Source organism: Physcomitrium patens, chromosome 8 (genome assembly GCF_059467195.1).
Source record: "Physcomitrium patens ecotype Gransden chromosome 8, ASM5946719v1, whole genome shotgun sequence".
Taxonomy (NCBI): domain Eukaryota; kingdom Viridiplantae; phylum Streptophyta; class Bryopsida; order Funariales; family Funariaceae; genus Physcomitrium; species Physcomitrium patens.
In genome coordinates this window covers 14,773,301-14,790,968 of record NC_143417.1, presented here as the reverse complement: position 1 = coordinate 14,790,968, position 17,668 = coordinate 14,773,301, and the positions used below count along the sequence as shown (strand labels likewise).

The window sequence follows — 17,668 nt, the reverse complement described above, 5'->3', positions numbered from 1 at the left end:
GAATACCATCAGGAGTTGTTCCTACCTCTATTAAAATCTCCAAACATTGGGAGTCCCTTCCAAGGTCATGAAATCAAATGTGTTATAACTCACAATCTATTCAAGGAAGAATATGCCGTTCTTAAAGATCTTCATCTTGATTGTATTGTCTTGAGGTTGTGACAATCGTAATGTCTCGTATGGTAGGTCAGCAAACGAAGGCTCTTGAGTCGAATCCACTGGTTGTTGGTACTCCATCTCTCCAGCGTCACAACTACAAAGAAGCTACAAACGAGGATTGAAAATTGAATGTTATCTTGCCTAGATCTTGTTTCTTTTATGAAGAAGATTTTCATCTTGAATTTAATGGATGTCATCAATGAAAAGCTTCCACCTGTTAGGAACATAGTCCTTAGAACCTTCTAGAGACAAGTTTTTAGAACCTTCTAGAGACAAGCTTCTAGAACCTTCTAGAAGCAAGTCTCTAGAACCTTCTAGAAGCTTCTTAGTTGGTAGAAGATGTTAGGGACATAGTCCTTAGAACCTTTTAGAGATAAGTTTCTAGAATCTTCTAGAAGCAAGTCTCTGGAACCTTCTAGAAGCTTCCTAGTTAGTAGAAGTTGCTTCAGAAGCTTCCTAAATAGGAGTATATATTGGGATCGAGGCTGAAGAGTTCTTCAGTCTCGACAACACATCTCTTGAAGCTCTAGCTCACCTCTCTGGTGTTTTTCTTGTATTCATCTGATTAATCTAGTTCTTGCCAATTCTTCTTGAACTTCTTAGTAGATATCAAGTCTGTATTCTTTGTCCTTGACACCACCTCCTTTTTTGCATTTGCAAGATTTTTTATTGGCTCCCATGTGCATTCACAAATATTATATCTATGCCAATGGACAAGATATTCTAATTTATTTTGGCATCACCTTGAATCTAAGACTTCTTTTACTTCAAATTCTTCATTATTGTCCACTTCTATAGGAGGAGGTGGAACTTGTCTTCTTCTTGGTATGTCTACTGTCTTGTATGTTTCAAGAAGAGATACATAGAATACTAGATGGATTTTCATTGACTCCGATAGGTATAAACGATATGCAACTGGATTGATTTGTATAGAAATAGAAAATGGTCCAAGCCTTCGATAGTCCAACTTGTCACAAGGACGAATGGTCTTGATATTGCGACAAAGTAATCATACCTTATCATCCATCTGGAATGGTGGTTGTTCCTTTAGATAGACATTTGTATTGATCTTTTGTTGTTCTTGAGCTTCTTTTAACTGCACCTTCATTGTTGCATGTAACTTTGACAAATGAATTGCCAAAACTTTTGCAACAAGATTATCAACTTTTGAAAAGTCAAAGTATCAAGTCGTGGATGATAACCATAATTGGCAAAAAAAGGTGTTTGTTTTGTAGAAGAATGTACTGTGTTGTTGTAAGCAAACTCTGCCAATGGCAAAAGAGTTGTCCAATCATCTTATTGGTAGTTAATGGTACATCTTAAATACTGCTCCAAAACTTGATTAACATGCTCCGTTTGTCTATCAATTTGAGGATGGAATGCCGAAGATAGTTTTATATCCACTTTTAGAATCTTAAAAAGAGTCTGCCAAAATCTTGATACAAATTGAGTTCCTCTATCTGATATAATATCCTTGGATAATCCATGATAGCGATATATATTATTAAGAAAGAGCTTAGTTGTTTCTTCACTTGTGATAGATTTTGTACATGGTACAAAATGTGCCATCTTAGTAAAACAATCTACTATCACGAATATAAAGTCATAAGAACCTGAGCTTGGAAGGTCCATAATGAAATCCATAGAAATAAAAGACCATGGTTGTTCTGGAATGGATAATGGCTGAAGAAGTCCATAAAGTCAATGACGAGGAGTTTTTGATCTTGAGCAAATATCACAAGATTCTACAAAATCTTTGATTACTTTCCACATTTGTGGCTACCAAAAGTCCTTGGATATTAGTTCCAAAGTTTTATTGTACCCAAAATGTCCTGCTGCTGAAAAGTCATGATGAGCTTGAAGAACACGTAATCGAGCTTTACCTTTTGAAATATATAGGCATGCCTCAAAATATAGTAGATTGTTCTTGAATTCAAACTTGGAAGTATTATAAGACTTTGAAGGATTTTTCTTAATATCATAAATAAGAGGATCAGAAGACATACTTGATTGAACTTGCTTAATGAAAGTTGAATCAATAATTAGTGTTGATTTCATTGCTCGAAGATGAAGATGCTCTGGCTTCAAGAAAACTATCTATTATTGATCAAAAGCAGCATCTCCTTCCTTTGGTGCAAGCTAAGATCGTCTAGAGAGTGCATTTGACAAACCTTGTTGTTTTTCTAGTCGATAAGTGATCTTGAATTTGAATCTTGACAAAGACATACTTCAACGGGTTGGCGATGATTCAAAACACGTGCTGACATAAAATATTCAAGGTTCTTGTGATCTGTACATATTGTGACTGGGCTAAAAGCACCTTCTAGATAATTGTGCCATTCTTGAAATGAATCCACGATTGCAAGAAGTTCTTTGTCGTGGATCTCGTAGTTGATCTCGGCTGCTAAAACTTTTTTGGAATGAAAAGCTATTGGATGAAGTTTATTAGCTATTCCCATTTGTGATAATACGGCATCGAAAGCAAAGTCTGATGCATCTGTTTTCATAAAAGAAGTTCATGTTCTTCTGAGTTCTTAGAATAGATTAAGATATGGTTTGGATAATAAACAACAAAATCATCTTAAAACTCCCAAAAGACATTATTCATTAGATATTGGAATGCTGTTGTTGCATTTGTAAGTCCAAAAGGTATGACGTTGTATTCAAAATGTCCATACCTTATTCGAAACACAGTCTTCCATTCATCTCCTTCTTTGATGCATACCAAATTGTATGCTCCCTGTAGATCTATTTTTGTATAGATCTTAGCTTGATTCAAGTGATCAAGAAGTCCTCATATCAAAGGTAGCAAGTACCTGTTCTTGATGGTGAATTTGTTGAGTCTTCGATAATCGACATACATCCGAGATGATCCATCTTTTTTCTTCATAAATAAATTTGGAGCTCTTGCTAGAGATTTGGAATGGCGTATGAAGTTCTTGGTCAAATTCTCTTCAATATACTCCTTGAGTTGAGCCAACTCATTTTGAGATAAATTGTAGATTGGTCCAAATGGCGGTTGTGATCCTTCTTGAAGGTCAATTGAGTAGTCATAGGGACGATGTTCTCGAAGAGTATCCGCATTCTTTTTATCAAATACATCTTAAAAATCTTGATATTGGCTTAGAATGCTACTTGAAGTCTTTCGACTAGTAGAAACAGGAGTGGTATTGTCAAGGACAAGAACTCGATGAAAAAAACAGTTCAGAAAAGTAAGCCTTCACTCAAAGAAAAGTAACAAAATATGAATAATAAGTATGTATATTGAAAAGAGAAACTAGAATGGCTATTGCCAAAAGACAAGAAAACTAGAGACCCTTGAAACTAGACTAGAAGCAAGAAAGGAGTTGTCAAGAGTGAAGAAGCCTTCACTCTTGTTTCTATATATACTATCTAACTAGGGGCTACGTGGCAACATTATATAGGACCTCCAATATGTGTTGACTTTGTAGGACACATGCCTTGACTTACAAGGAAAGTTTTTCTATGTGTGGGCCACATAGTTAGCTTGATCTTCAAGCTAACAACATGTGTGGCACATGGCCAACTTGTTGACCACGTTTCTAATCCAAAAAGTCAATTAAAGACACCTATGAAGTCAAAACAGCATCTAGGAAGTTTCTAGAAAGCTTCTATATTAAATATTATAGAATTAACTTACTTTTAACTACTTTTACTTACTTCTACCTATTTCTATATGTAATTATTAGCTTACATGATTATGGCCGTGACATTACTCCCCCTTCTAGAGACGAGTTCCACGAGGAGCGGTCATCATATGTTGAAGAAATCTATGATGCGACGAATTGTATTCGCTACATACTTTGATCTCTGTTCTCTTCGAAGATGATTGATAGGGCCTCTCAACCATCAGTAGTGTCCCATACCAGGGCGGGAAGACCACCCAGTTATTTGATCATTGTTGAGCCCTTCGTAACTTCCTTCGAATAGAATATTTGGAACACCATCAGGATTTGTTCCTACCTCTAGCAAAATCACCAAACATCGAGAGTCCCTTCCCAAATCGTGATACCAAACGCGTTGTATCTCACCATCTATTCGAGGAAGAACATGTCATTCTTGAAGATCTTCATCTCGATTGTGTCGTCTTGAAGGTTGTGACAAATATAATGTCTCGTCCAGTAGGTCAGCAAACGAAGGTTCTTGAGTTGAATCCGTTGGTTGTTGGCACTCCATCTAATTAGCGTCACAAATGTAAAGAAATTACAAACAAGGATAGGAAATTTAATGTTATCTTGCCTCAATCTTGTCTCTTTTATAAGAGAGATTTTCATCTTGGTTTTGATGGATGTCGTTGATGAAAAACTTTGACTTTAGCTGATGCATTTGCTAGATTCCTGGATGGCTCCCATGTGCGTTCACTAATATCATATCCGCGCCAATGAACAAGATATTCCAGCTTATTTCGGCGCCGCCTTGAGTCTAATATCTCTTCCACCTCAAATTCTTCATTATTATCTACTTCTATAGGAGGCGGTGGCATTTGTCTTCTTCCTTGTATATCCACTGTCTTATATGGTTCAAGAAGAGACACGTGGAATACAGGATGGATCTTCATTGACTCCGGTAGATGTAACCGATATGCAACTGGGTTGATCTGTTCAGAAACAGAAAAGGGACCAAGCCTACGATAGTCCAACTTGTCACAAGGTCGAGTAGTCTTGATATTGCGACGAAGTAGCCATACCTTATCACCCATGTTGATTTGTGGTTGCTCCTTACGATATAGATCTGCGTTTATCTTTTGTCGTTCTTGAGCTTCCTTCAATTGCGTCTTCATTATTGCATGTAACTCTGACAACCGATTTGCCATATCTTCTGCTGCAGGATTATCAACTTTTAAAAAATCAAAAGTATCAAGTCGTGGATAATAAACATAATTGGCAAAAAAAGGTGTTTGTTGCGTGGAAGAATGTACCGTATTATTATAAGCAAACTCTGCCAATGGCAGAAGGGTTGTCCAATCATCTTGTTGGTAGTTGATAGTACACCTTACATATTGCTCCAAGACTTAGTTTACGCGCTCTGTTTGTCCATCAGTTTGAGGATGGAAAGCCGAAGATAGCTTTATGTCCACTTTTAAAATCTTGAAAAGGGTCCTCCAAAATCTTGACACAAATTGAGTTCCCCTATCCGATATGATATCTTTAGGTAATCCATGATAGCGATAGATATTATCATTGAAAAGCTTAACTGTTTCTTCACCTGTGATAGATTTTGTATATGGCACAAAATGTGCCATCTTGGTGAAACGATCTACTATCACAAATATAGAATCATAAGATCTTGAGCTTGGAAGATCTGTGATGAAATCCATAGAAACAGAAGACCATGGTTGTTCTGGTATAGGTACTCGCTGAAGAAGTCCATAAGGTCGATGACGAAGAATTTTTGATCTTGAACAAATATCACATGATTGTACAAAGTCTTTGACTGACTTCCACATTTGTGGCCACCAAAAATCTCTTGATATGAGTTCTAAAGTCTTATTATATCCAAAGTGCCCTGCTGCTGGAAAGTCATGACGTGCTTGAAGAACACGTAAACGTGCTTCTCCTTCTGGAACATATAGGCGTCCTTTAAAATATAATAGATTATTCTTGAACTCGAACTTAGAAGGATCATGAGACTTGGAAGAATTATTCTCGATATCATAAACAAGAGGGTCTGAGGACATACTGGACTGGATTTGCTTGAAAAAAGTTGAATCAATAGTCAATGTTGATTTCATTGCTCGGAGATGAAATTGCTCCGGTTTCAAGAGGACCATTCTTTGTTGCTCAAAAGCTGCATCTCCTTCTTTTGGTGCAAAATAAAAACGTCTAGATAGGGCATCAGACAAACCTTGTTGTTTTCCTGGCCGATAAGTGATAATGAACTCGAATCTTGACAAAGACATACTCCAACGAGCTTGACGACGATTCAACACGCGTGCTGACATGAAATACTCGAGGTTCTTGTGATCTGTATACATAGTGACTGGACTAGAAGCGCCTTCTAGATAATGACGCCATTCTTGAAAGGAATCCACGATCGCAAGAAGTTCTTTATCGTGGATCTCATAATTGATCTCGGCTGCTGAGAATTTTCTTGAATGAAAAGCTATCGGATGAAGTTTGTCATCTGTTCCCATTTGTGATAAAACTGCACCCAAGGCAAAATCTGATGCCTCTGTTTCCATAAAAAATGCCTTGAAAAAGTCAACACGATATAAGATTGGTGCAGAGACAAACGATGTCTTCAAGGCTTCAAATGCTGCTTCCGCTTCTTGATTCCATTGGAATTTATCTTTACTAGTTAAGCGTGTAAGTGGAGTTGCAACTCGTGAAAAATCTTTGATGAAGATCCGATAGTAATTGACAAATCCCAAGAAACATTGGACATCTCTTACTGTCCTTGGAATCTTCCAATCCATGATTGTTTGGACTTTCTTAGAATCCATCATGAGACCATCATTTGAAATGATGTATCCTAAAAAGTCAGCTTGAGTAGTGTGAAATACACACTTTTTCATCTTGGCGTACAATCCTGCATCTCTAAGTTTTTGTAATACTTGACGAACATGTATTTCATATTCTTCGACGTTCTTAGAATATATCAGGATATCGTCTAGATAGCAGACGACAAAATTGTCTAAGAATTCACGAAATACATCATTCATGAGATGTTGAAAAGCAGTTGGTGCATTCGTGAGTCCAAAGGGTATGACATTATATTCGAAATGTCCATACCTGGTTCAAAACGCAGTCTTCCATTCATCTCCTTCTTTGATCCGTACTAGATTATATGTTCCTCTTAGATCTATTTTTGTATAGATCTTAGCTTGATTCAACTGGTCAAGGAGTCCTGATATCAAAGGTAATGGATACCTGTTCTTGATTGTGATCTTGTTGAGTCCTCGATAATCAACACACATTCGTAAAAATCCATCTTTTTTCTTTACGAATAGAGTTGGAGCTCTTGCTGGAGATTTTGAATGGCATATGAAATTCTTCGCTAAATTCTCGTCAATATATGTCTTGAGTTCAGCCATCTCATCTTGCGATAAACTGTAAATTCGTCCAAATGGTGGCTGAGTTCCTTCCTTGAGGTCGATTGAACAATCATATGGGCGATGCTCAGAAAGAATATCTGCATTTTTTTTCTCAAAAACGTCTTGATACTCCTGATATTGACTTGGAATGCCACTTGAAGTCTTTACGTTTTCAGAAATAGATGCAGCATAAATAGCAAAAGTTGATCCTTCTTTTGTTGCATGTATAAATGCTTTTGCACCTATCAGTACGGGTTTTACTATACTAGACTTATAATTTTTTACCTGGTTGATAGAACTATTAATAACGCTCTGGAAAAAGGTAAGTTTATGCGAATTCCAATCTATTCGAGGGTTATATTTTTCTAGCCAGGATAAACCTAAAATAATTGGATTGGACGGGGATTTAATTATGTTAAAAGCTATGTAGCTTTCATGACCGTCTATTGTTACTTTTATAGGATGAGTTTCATGAGTGACATCTCCAGAAGACAAGGGACGACCATCTATGACTTCTACATGTACTGGTTTAGGTTTCTGTACAAAGGGTATTTTATGACTTTTAACAAATTGTTCATCTAAAAAACATGCTGAGGCTCCCGAATCTAATAAAGCAGAGGCTTTGTAATTCTTAGGTCCTAAATATAAGTCTATTATAAAACAAAGAGAGGGTTCTGAGGAGAAGATAGGACCTTCATTAGGAATTGTACAAGGTTCCAGCTGCATGGTCCCTATTGTAGCTGGACGAATCCGTTTTTTGACATGTTGTCTTCTTTGACCGTCGTACCCCTCATTTTATAGTTGCGTCGTTTCTTTGGACAATGTTGAGCAGTGTGCTTAGGTTCTCCGCAATATAAACATAATCCTTCTTAACGACGACGAATCTTTTCTTGCTCAGTTAGGGGTTTAAAACGTACCGCGTCAATTTGCATGACTTCTACTTCCGAATGTACGTTTGGTAAAGATGTTGATGTTGCCATTGAGTACTAACGTTGAAGTTCCCATGAATGATTCTCGGATCGAAATTCGAAAAGTCGATTATCACATTTTACCGCAAAATCGATTGCTTGACTCAAAGTTTGAGGATCAGGTAAGTTGAGCATCAATTTCTTTACTTTGTATTGCAATCCATAAAGAAATTGACTGATGAGTGCAGCATCATCCCACTTGATGTCAATTGCAAGTTGTCGAAATTGTGAAGCATACACTGTTACTGAGCGATTTCTTTATCGCAGAATTCGGATCTTATTTGTTGCAACACGAATTGCATCGTGTTCACCATACAGAGATCGAAACTCTGCCAAAAAAAGCTTCCAAATTATCCGATATTGGATTTCATTGTTCAAGAAAAGACGAAAACCACGATAATGCAGAACCAGAAAGTAGAGTGCCAATAAACCTGACTTGTGATCCTAGAGTTGGATAGCTTTGCGGTTGAAGTTCAATTGCCAATTGTACTTGATTGATGAACCCTCGAAACTTTGATCTCGTACCATCAAATTTCTCAGGTAAGGCAATTCTTGGTTCTCTAGTGCTTATAGGGTGTTGTACAATTGGAGAAGGAACGTGATTTGTTGTAGATGTTGAAGCAGCTCCGATCATCTCTATATCCCCACTTTCTGCTATTCTTGTTCTTTCCTTTGTTGGTGAATTGAGTTGATCGCAAGCATTAACTCCCTCATTTGCTCTTGCATTTGTGCCATTACACTCTTCATTTCAACAAGCTCTGCCATAATGACACTAAGAAGAAAAATTTGTTTGATACTGCTCAAGACAAAAGAAAAGAAAGACTTGATAACAAAAAAGATACTAAGAACAATATCAGTTTAGAAGTGGGTAATCCGCAAACTTCTAATACGCTTATGCCTTGTCAAGAGAAAGGGGTAATCCACTCTTACTCAAGAAAAACAAAGCTCTGATATTGTAAGTACACTCTTGTCAATCTGTCAAGGACAAGAACTCGATGAAAAAAACAGTTCAGACAAGTAAGCCTTCACTCAAAGAAAAGTAACAAAATATGAATAATAAGTATGTATATTGAAAAGAGAAACTAGAATGGCTATTGCGAAAAGACAAGAAAACTAGACACCCTTGAAACTAGACTAGAAGCAAGAAAAGAGTTGTCAAGAGTGAAGAAGCCTTCACTCTTGTTTCTATATATACTATCTAACTAGGGGCTACGTGGCAACGTTATATAGGACCTCCAATATGTGTTGACTTTGTAGGACACATGCCTTGACTTATAAGGCAAGTTTTTCTACGTGTAGGCCACATAGTTAGCTTGATCTTCAAGCTAACAACATGTGTGGCACATGGCCAACTTGTTGACCACGTTTCTAATCCAAAAAGTCAATTAAAGACACCTATGAAGTCAAAACAGCATCTAGGAAGTTTCTAGGAAGCTTCTATATTAAATATTATAGAATTAACTTACTTTTAACTACTTTTACTTACTTCTACCTATTTCTATATGTAATTATTAGCTTACATGATTATGGCCGTGACAAGTATAAATGACACAAGGTGATCCTACTTTTGCAACATGCAAGAAAGTACTTGCACCTACAAATATAGGTTTAATTATACTAGTCTTATGACTTTCTGCTTGATTAACTACACTCTTAGTTATACTTTCAGAAAAGTCAAGACTACGAGAAGTCCAATCTATTTTAGGATTATATTTTTTTAGCCATGATAAACCTAAAATGACTGGATTAGAAAGAGATCTAATGATATTAAATATTATAAAACTTCTATGATCATTAGTTGTTATTTCTATGGAAAGGATTTCATGAGTAATATTTCTTGAAGACAATGGACGACCATCTATGACTTCTACATGAACAGATTTAGTTTTCTTTAGTAAAAATATGCTATGTCTTTTAGCAAATTTTTCATTTAAGAAACATGCTAAGGCTCTTGAATCTAGCAATACAGAGGCTTTGAGATGTTTAGGTCCTAGAATAAAATTTATCGTAAAACATGGAGAAGATTCTGAGGAGAGGATAGGACCTTCATTAGGCATTGTACAAGGTTCCAACCACACAATCACTACTGTAGCTGGACAAGTTTGTTTTTTGACATGCTATCTCCTTTAATCATTGTACTCCTCATTTTATGGTTGTGTCGCTTCTTTAGGCAATGTTGAGCAATGTGCTTAGGTTCTCCACAATATAAGCACAATCCTTTCAGCGACGACAAGTCTTTTCTTGCTCAGTAATTGGTTTGAAATGTACTGCATCAATTTGCATATCCTCTACTTCCGAATGTATGTGTTGAAGAGATCTTGGTGTTGCTATTGAATTATAGTAACATTGAGGTCCACTTGTACGGTTCTCAAATCAAAATTCAAAAAAGTGATTGTCGCACTTCACAGCAAAGTCAATTGCTTGACTCAATATTTGAGGATCAGGTAAGTTCAACATTAATTTTTTTACCTCATTTTGTAATCCGTAGAGAAATTGGCTAATAAGTGCAGCATCATCCCACTTGATATCAGTTGCAAGTTGTTGAAATTGTGAAGCATACAACGTTACTGATCAATTACTTTGTCATAAAATACGGATCTTATTGGTTGCAACATGAATTGCATCATGTTCTCCATACATGGATCGAAACTCCGCCAGAAAAGCCTCTAGATTATCCAATATTGGATCTCGTTGTTCAAGTAAAGATGAAAACCACGATAGTGCTAAACCTGAAAGAAGCGTACCAATGAATCTAACTTGCAATCCTAGAGTTGGATAGCTTTGGGATTGAAGTTCAATCATAAGTTATACTTGATTGATAAATTCTCTAAACTTCGATCTGGTGCCATCAAACTTCTATAGTATGGCAATTCCAAGTTCTCTAATACTGAAAGGGCGTTCCACTATAGGAAGAGGGACATGATTTGGTGCAGATATTGAAGCAACTCCAATCATTTCTATATCTTCACTTCATGCCAATCTTGTTGCTCCTTGTGGTGGTAAATTGAGTTGATGCATCGCAAGCATTAACTCCCTCGATTGCTCTTGCATTTGTACCATTGCACTCTTCATTTCAACAAGTTCTGCCATGATAACACTTAGAAAAGAGAAGATGTCTAATATGGCTTAAGACAAATAGAAGAGAGGACTTGAGAACAAAGAAAATACTAAGGACAATATCAGTTTAGAAGAGGGTAATCCATAACTTCTAATATGCTTATGTTTTATCAAGAAAAAGAGGTAATCTACTCTTAATCATGATTAGACAAAGCTCTGATATTGTAAGTGTACTCTTGTCAATCTGTTAAGGACAAGAATATGATAAAGACAAATAAACAAGTGAGACTTCTCTCAAAGAAAGATGAAAAAATAGAAATAACTTGATATGTATATTAACAAAGAAATTGGAATGGCTATTGCCAAAAGTCAAGAAAACTAGAGACCCTTGAAACTAGATTAGAAGCAAGAAAGGAATTGATAATAGTGAAGAGAGCTTCACTCTTGTCTCTATATATACTATCTTATTAGGAGCTATGTGGCGACGTTCTATAGGACCTCCAATATGTGTTGACTTTATAGGACACATGCCTTGACTTACAAGGCAAGTTTTTCTACGTGTCGGCTACATAGTGAGCTTGGTCTTCAAGCTAATAACATATGTGGTACATGGTCAACTTGTTGATCATGTTTCTAATCCCAAAAAGTCAATTAAAGACATCTATAAAGTCAAAGTAGCATCTATGAAGCTTCTAAGAAGCTTCCATATTAAATACTATAGAATTAACTTACTTTTATCTATTTTTACTTACTTCTACTTATTTATACTTGAAAATACTGGCTTACATGCTTATGTCCATGACACTTATGCATTATTTTTTATATATAAACTTTTTATATATAAAACTAAAACACATATTATACTTACATATAAATAAAAATTATGTGATTTAAATACAATCATTGATCCAATCTATTCATTTTATATACAATAGGAAAAATTTCAAATATATCTTTTGAATATCTTAAAATATCAAGAATATCTTTTTATTTTTTATTATTTTAAAAATATCACTTGCATTGTATATTAATGAATATTATCAACAATGATTTTAGCATTGTATATAGTATTGTTTTGGTTTGTTTTGTTTGTTATTTTTTTCCCCTGTTGTAGTTGCCTTGGCTTTGAGAAGAAATAGTGCAATCCTAAAAAATTTCAAGCTAGTCCACTCTCCTCTTCAGCTCATCAATTTTAACAAGCCCATTTAAGGAGCAACCACTATTGCTATAAATAACTTCACAGAGAGTGCATGTGAGAGAAGTACATGTTTAGAAATTACAACATTAAATTTGTTGTTACTTGCAATATTACAAGTGCTCAAATTTGATACAGATTGCTAATATTATGAAGAGTATTACTATCCATTAAGAGCACATTATTGAGATTTAAAACCTCATTCCAATTTTTTCATGACTTGTCTTCAAATAGAGGTAAGATCTTCTCAAATCAGAGGACAAATGACCTTAGTTTAACTCCACACTTTGCAGCAACCGAGACTAGCACTAACCATAAGAGTAATAGCAACTCCTCACCTTGTGGTATGAGTGTACCCGACAATGTGAATAACAATAGCTATTAACTAACCTACGGGGGAAGTGTTTGCTTTGAACATTGGCCAAGATTGTTGACAGGTGATTCAACAGGAGTGCTGGAAAAGCTTTCTTTCAACATGATTTCAAGGTTTCATACTTCCCACCGATTGTTGGGTGTTTCAGCTGTGCACTTCGCTGACACCCACAAAAACCCTCTTGAAAAACGGCTCGTTTGATTGATCACACAAAAAACACATTCGTAGTACTGATGGGTTTGAAACCTCATGATCCTCATGTTTCACACTTCACATGTTGGCTACCTGCATTCTATCAAATCATTTCATGTTACCTGCTTTTCTATCAAAAATGTCTCCTCATTTAATGCTGCCTTCTAAAGTATATTTCCCTTTTGATGAATTAGAGGGAGGAGGTTGTGAGTTCAGCAGACAGTCAATGTTTCCGGAAACTTCTCCAAGTCTATGTCAGCTTGAAATTTTTAGTAGTATTAGGTCTAAAATATGATGGAAAGACTTCATTTTTCGTGTCTGTTTATAGAATGGGTCACTGGGAGTGGACGTTGGATTCGAGACGTGATGTGCCGTGGTAAACATTGTGGCATGTGAAAGGAGTTTGGTCCTGCATAGAGTGGGGATGATCTAATGAGCTGCAACTCTTGGAACGTCGAGTGATTTTCTGACAGTTTCTGTAATCTGGTAACTCTCATCGTCATCTCTTCAACTAGACATTCTTCTTCACAAATGTTTGGTGATTGAGTGTTCTGACCTTGAATGGAGTGGCTATCTGCACGGAGATCTATTAGATTTACCGACTGGTTTTATCACACATCTGTACCGAACATCTTTTTACCTTTGATTCTGATGCAATTTCCGGACACGAGTTACTGGCATTCAACTCAAAACTCATTACTCGCCGCCTCTCTTGGCTTTGACTAACGGGAGTGATGAGAAAGTCCTAGACGCGATTGTTAGGCACTTCTTGTGTTTCCTGCGTGGAGTGCAAAGTCGATGACCTACGACACTTGCTGCTGTGATTAGTGTAGCTGCAGTGAGTTAAAAATATGAAGATCCTGGTTTTTTTAATGGTGTGTGATTTCGAGTAAAGTTGAACATTAAGTTCTATGATTCACCTCGCCGAAATGGATTTAGCCAGGTGTTGATTAGCAAGACTGTTGAAGTGGATTTTGTAGCCTAATACTTAGTTTAGGGTCAAATTAGCAATGTCTGCAACGAGATTACAGTCCATATTACTGTAATCATGAGGATCACGAACAGCAGCACTAGCAGAAAAAGTGTCTAAGTATTCCTAGAAGCAATGGCAGTGGTGACATTCTCGAATAAATCGATGTTGTCCAAGTAATCGATGAGGTCAAGCAATTCCTGGTCGTGCGGGTTATCGATGTAAGTGCTGATGGGGATGGCATTGTGCGGCTGCAATAGGTATGAATGAGGGTTGTTGTCGACGATGATGGTCTTGCTGAGGGGCCTGCCCAAGCGAGACAGATCCTTCACAAATCCACCCTGCATGGGACGGCAGGAGTTTCGGTAGAGGCGGTACTGGACCAGATTCTCACGGTCCAGCACGTCCAGCAGTGGGTCTGCATACTTTCGCAAACTGGCTGTGAAGACAACAACTTCAAACTTCTGAGACACTGCCTGCAGGAAACGGTCGACGTAGGGGCGCTTCAGCACGTACACGGTAGTTATCCGCCCTTCAATTTCGACGTTTATGAGGAAGTCGTAGTTGTGGGTGGGTTTGAAGGACGAATGGACTAGGGTTTCGTCCAAGTCCAACACGAGCGTCTTCTTCCCATGGTCCTCCCGCCTCATGGGCGGCAGGTTCATGGTTTCGGTCATACATTCTTCTTCTGCATCCAACTTAATACGTTTTCATCGGTCATGATCATCACTTTTGCTTCACTTTCACTTCTTTTCTTTTTGGGCGCTTTCTATGTGTATCTACCCTGGCCTCATCTTGATCTGTAGCTGCAAAAATTGCTGCACATGCATTTTCTGTGATCAATTTTTTTTCACAGAGTTGATGCTTGGTTTGTAAAACCCTTATCCCCCCTCATCATAACCATGTAAATCTATCGTCTGATCTAATTGTACAAACGTGAAGTGGGTTCAATGTTTGCAACTTTCTTAAGCCCAGACGCAACTGTTACTGGGTTATGTGATGTATACTTGGAGAAGGATGATCACAGCTGGTGCTTTCTTCTGCTTTGGGAGCCACAGGGCAATTACTTCTCTTTCCTTAAGTTACAGACCTTTATCGCTGACTACATTGCACGACTTAAAAACATGTGAATTTTTTTCTTCCCAACATACATATCATGCGAAAACATTAGAAAATCAGTGGAAAGCTTGTTTACTTCGACGATGAATTGGTGATTTAACAGTGTGATGACCTAAAAAAGTAAGGCTGTAAGCATGTCTACTAGAGACATATGTACACTGTTCTTGATTAGGTCTGACCTTGAAGACCGTGATATCCTTTGGGACAGAATCTCGCCAGGGCACAAACCGTATTATGTAAGCAATCAGGATAAAATAGTGGGTTATTCTTCTAGCCTTGGTATGCAAATAAGGTGAGATCACTAGTTTTACCAGTTATTTTATGCTGGAAAGTTTCAACAGTGTTTAGTGATATCCAGAAGTGGTTCAAATTCGTGGTGTGTCAGCTACGTGTCAATTACTCAACAAGGCATGCAGCAATAGCGTGTTTACGGCGTTGTCCCTTGACTTGCTAGAATAGAGATTCAATTGTGTTCCTTACCTAAGATAAGAAGTAACAATCTAAGTTGCATAGCCACATATTATTTAGTTACAGAAGACAACCTTAGAAATAGTTCGACCAAACTGAAGGAAAATTACAGATGGATTGAATGATTTGGAAGCATCTCGTGCAAAATTCGGTGTGAGAAATTATCTGATCTTCCAGTGAGGTATGAGTACCACCAATTTTGATTATTGCATAAGAACATGTACATCACTGTGTCCCCCTGGTCAAGCGTCTGGTGAGAAAATCTCGTAGAGTGTCGGAGAGAGATGTGCCCTCACCAGTGCTGCACCATCCAAACTTCGAAGAGAAAGGCAATTAAAAACTGTTAATTCATTTTGGCTCCATTGTCCTTGTGACGTGCCTTTTGGCCAATGATTGTGTCCTTTGGTAGGCAAATTTATGCCCCTTGAACATTACTAACACCCTTTTGTCTCTCTCCCACGTTCTTCAGTCTTCAATCGGTATTTTCCAGTCTGAAACCAGATTGATAACAAACTTCTACTCATTTTTATTACATGAACTTGTCGACGATCTCAGGCAACTATATTGGAGGAATTGAGTCATGAGATTTGTATTTCTTTCGTAAGCGATTGAATACAATTGTCGAGCTAACGTACGGATCTCAATCACAGAGGAACTTTTCTGCCAGGTTTGTGAAGCGTTGTGATTGAGATATTCAGGCCTTCCAGTAGCCAACAATAACCCTAAAGTTGGAAAGTGGAAACTGCCATAGTTTTTGGCAAGCTCACGTTGTCTCCATTCTGAAGCGACTTCACTATGAGTCAGTTGCCATTCCTTTGCCACAACATTGTCACTATGTAGCAAATATTCAGAGCAAGGGAGGCATCCAAAGAGAACAAGAGCCTTCAGGTAAATCACAGATCCCTTCGAGTTTTCAGAAACAACCATATCCTGGATCAAATGTAAGAGTTCAACAACCAATACAATAGAATCAAATGCAGGGGCTCGGTAAAATTTGAAAACTAGGGTACGCTGGGAACCATTCTGGACAGTATCATACAACCACTGTATCTGACCTTTCTTAACTGAAATTGAATCTCTGCCCAGACTAAAACATCTCCTGCATTGCTTCTTTTCGAGCAGGCCTGGAAAACCGCCTCGGAATGTCCGCCTGTTGACTTTAATTTGAAACCCCAACCTGCTAAGCTTGTGAACTCCCAGTGGCTATAGTTCAACAACACAGGCTTTCTCACATACAAGTCTATGACAGAGAACTCAAAATTGAAGCCCGGAGTCACGTTGCAAAGCCTGGTTGTTGCAAGATGCTAAGCCTGGATCCCGCTATTTTGGGCAACTAACTGTACCCAGCTTTTGCAACCTGAATCGGAGCTTCAGCGTGGTTTTCCACCATGGGCTACTAATCTTGTGCTTGTTTAAGTCGCCAAAAACCAAACTAATTTACTGATGACAACAATAGATTTATTCCAGCTCCTGACCTAAACGATCTCATTAGTCATCATGTCTTTCATTCATATAGTCTATCAGTGTGTATGTCGAGAACTTTCACACAATTAACAGTCGTTTACTAGTCAATATATGTGTCTGAGTCGAGAATGTGGATTCTTCTGCTTTTTTTACATGGAGTTTGTCTTCGTAGAGCGGAAGGGGTGAAACTGAGAGCAACTCACTCATCGAAAATCTGCCTCTCAGAGTCGCATGGAAATCTCGGTACCTGCAGATACCAAAATGTATGTGGGATATACCCAATGTATTTATTTTTATATTTTTTGACACAAGTGGGGTATACCCAGAGCATTGATGAGTGAAGCCAAGAATACAGCCATTTGTAACCCTTACACCCTGAACTACCTATATGTGGCATTATTTTATATTTATAAAATATGTATGTATTTTCTACTTTATGGAATGTGAAACTCGTGAGAGGAATTCAAGATTTTAATTATTTGTCATTATTGATTCTAGCAAACTTTTTACTGTCAACATTCTATTCCAATTGTATACTAAAGCTTCACCTTTGCTGAGTTGTTTCTTTTTTTTCATTTTCTTTTATGTGATTTTTCACAATATTTTTTGGTTATCTATTGATCTTGACCATATTATCTTCCTAACCTAG

The 17,668-nt window shown here is 37.4% G+C and overlaps 1 protein-coding gene and 1 long non-coding RNA gene across 11 annotated transcripts; one reads left to right on the top strand and one right to left on the bottom strand.

The window, feature by feature from the left end:
• Nucleotides 1–13,960: 13,960 nt before the first annotated feature.
• Nucleotides 13,961–15,915, bottom strand: LOC112285568 (uncharacterized). Of its 10 annotated transcripts, none has more exons than XM_073535633.1 (4): nt 15,666–15,912; nt 15,399–15,567; nt 14,976–15,070; nt 13,961–14,786 (listed from the first exon to the last, which is right to left on the bottom strand). In XM_073535633.1, exon 4 carries the CDS (start codon nt 14,643–14,645, stop codon nt 14,085–14,087), a length of 561 nt encoding a protein of 186 aa, XP_073391734.1. In that variant the 5' UTR covers nt 14,646–14,786; nt 14,976–15,070; nt 15,399–15,567; nt 15,666–15,912; the 3' UTR covers nt 13,961–14,084. The 10 variants fall into 10 exon arrangements, with proteins under 10 accessions (XP_073391734.1, XP_073391736.1, XP_073391733.1 ...); XM_073535635.2 differs by having other exon boundaries at nt 15,399–15,587; nt 15,747–15,912; XM_073535632.2 differs by having other exon boundaries at nt 15,747–15,912.
• Nucleotides 15,916–16,037: 122 nt separating this feature from the next.
• On the top strand, nt 16,038–17,418 carry LOC141045674 (uncharacterized). The gene is made up of 2 exons (XR_012217980.2): nt 16,038–16,443; nt 16,678–17,418. It is a non-coding gene; the product is annotated as an uncharacterized LOC141045674 (long non-coding RNA).
• Nucleotides 17,419–17,668: the final 250 nt, after the last annotated feature.

What these genes read in the sequence shown, in the direction of transcription:
- LOC112285568 (XM_024526493.3), bottom strand. Translation starts at nt 14,645, where the DNA reads ATGACCGAAACCATGAACCTGCCGCCCATGAGGCGGGAGGACCATGGG.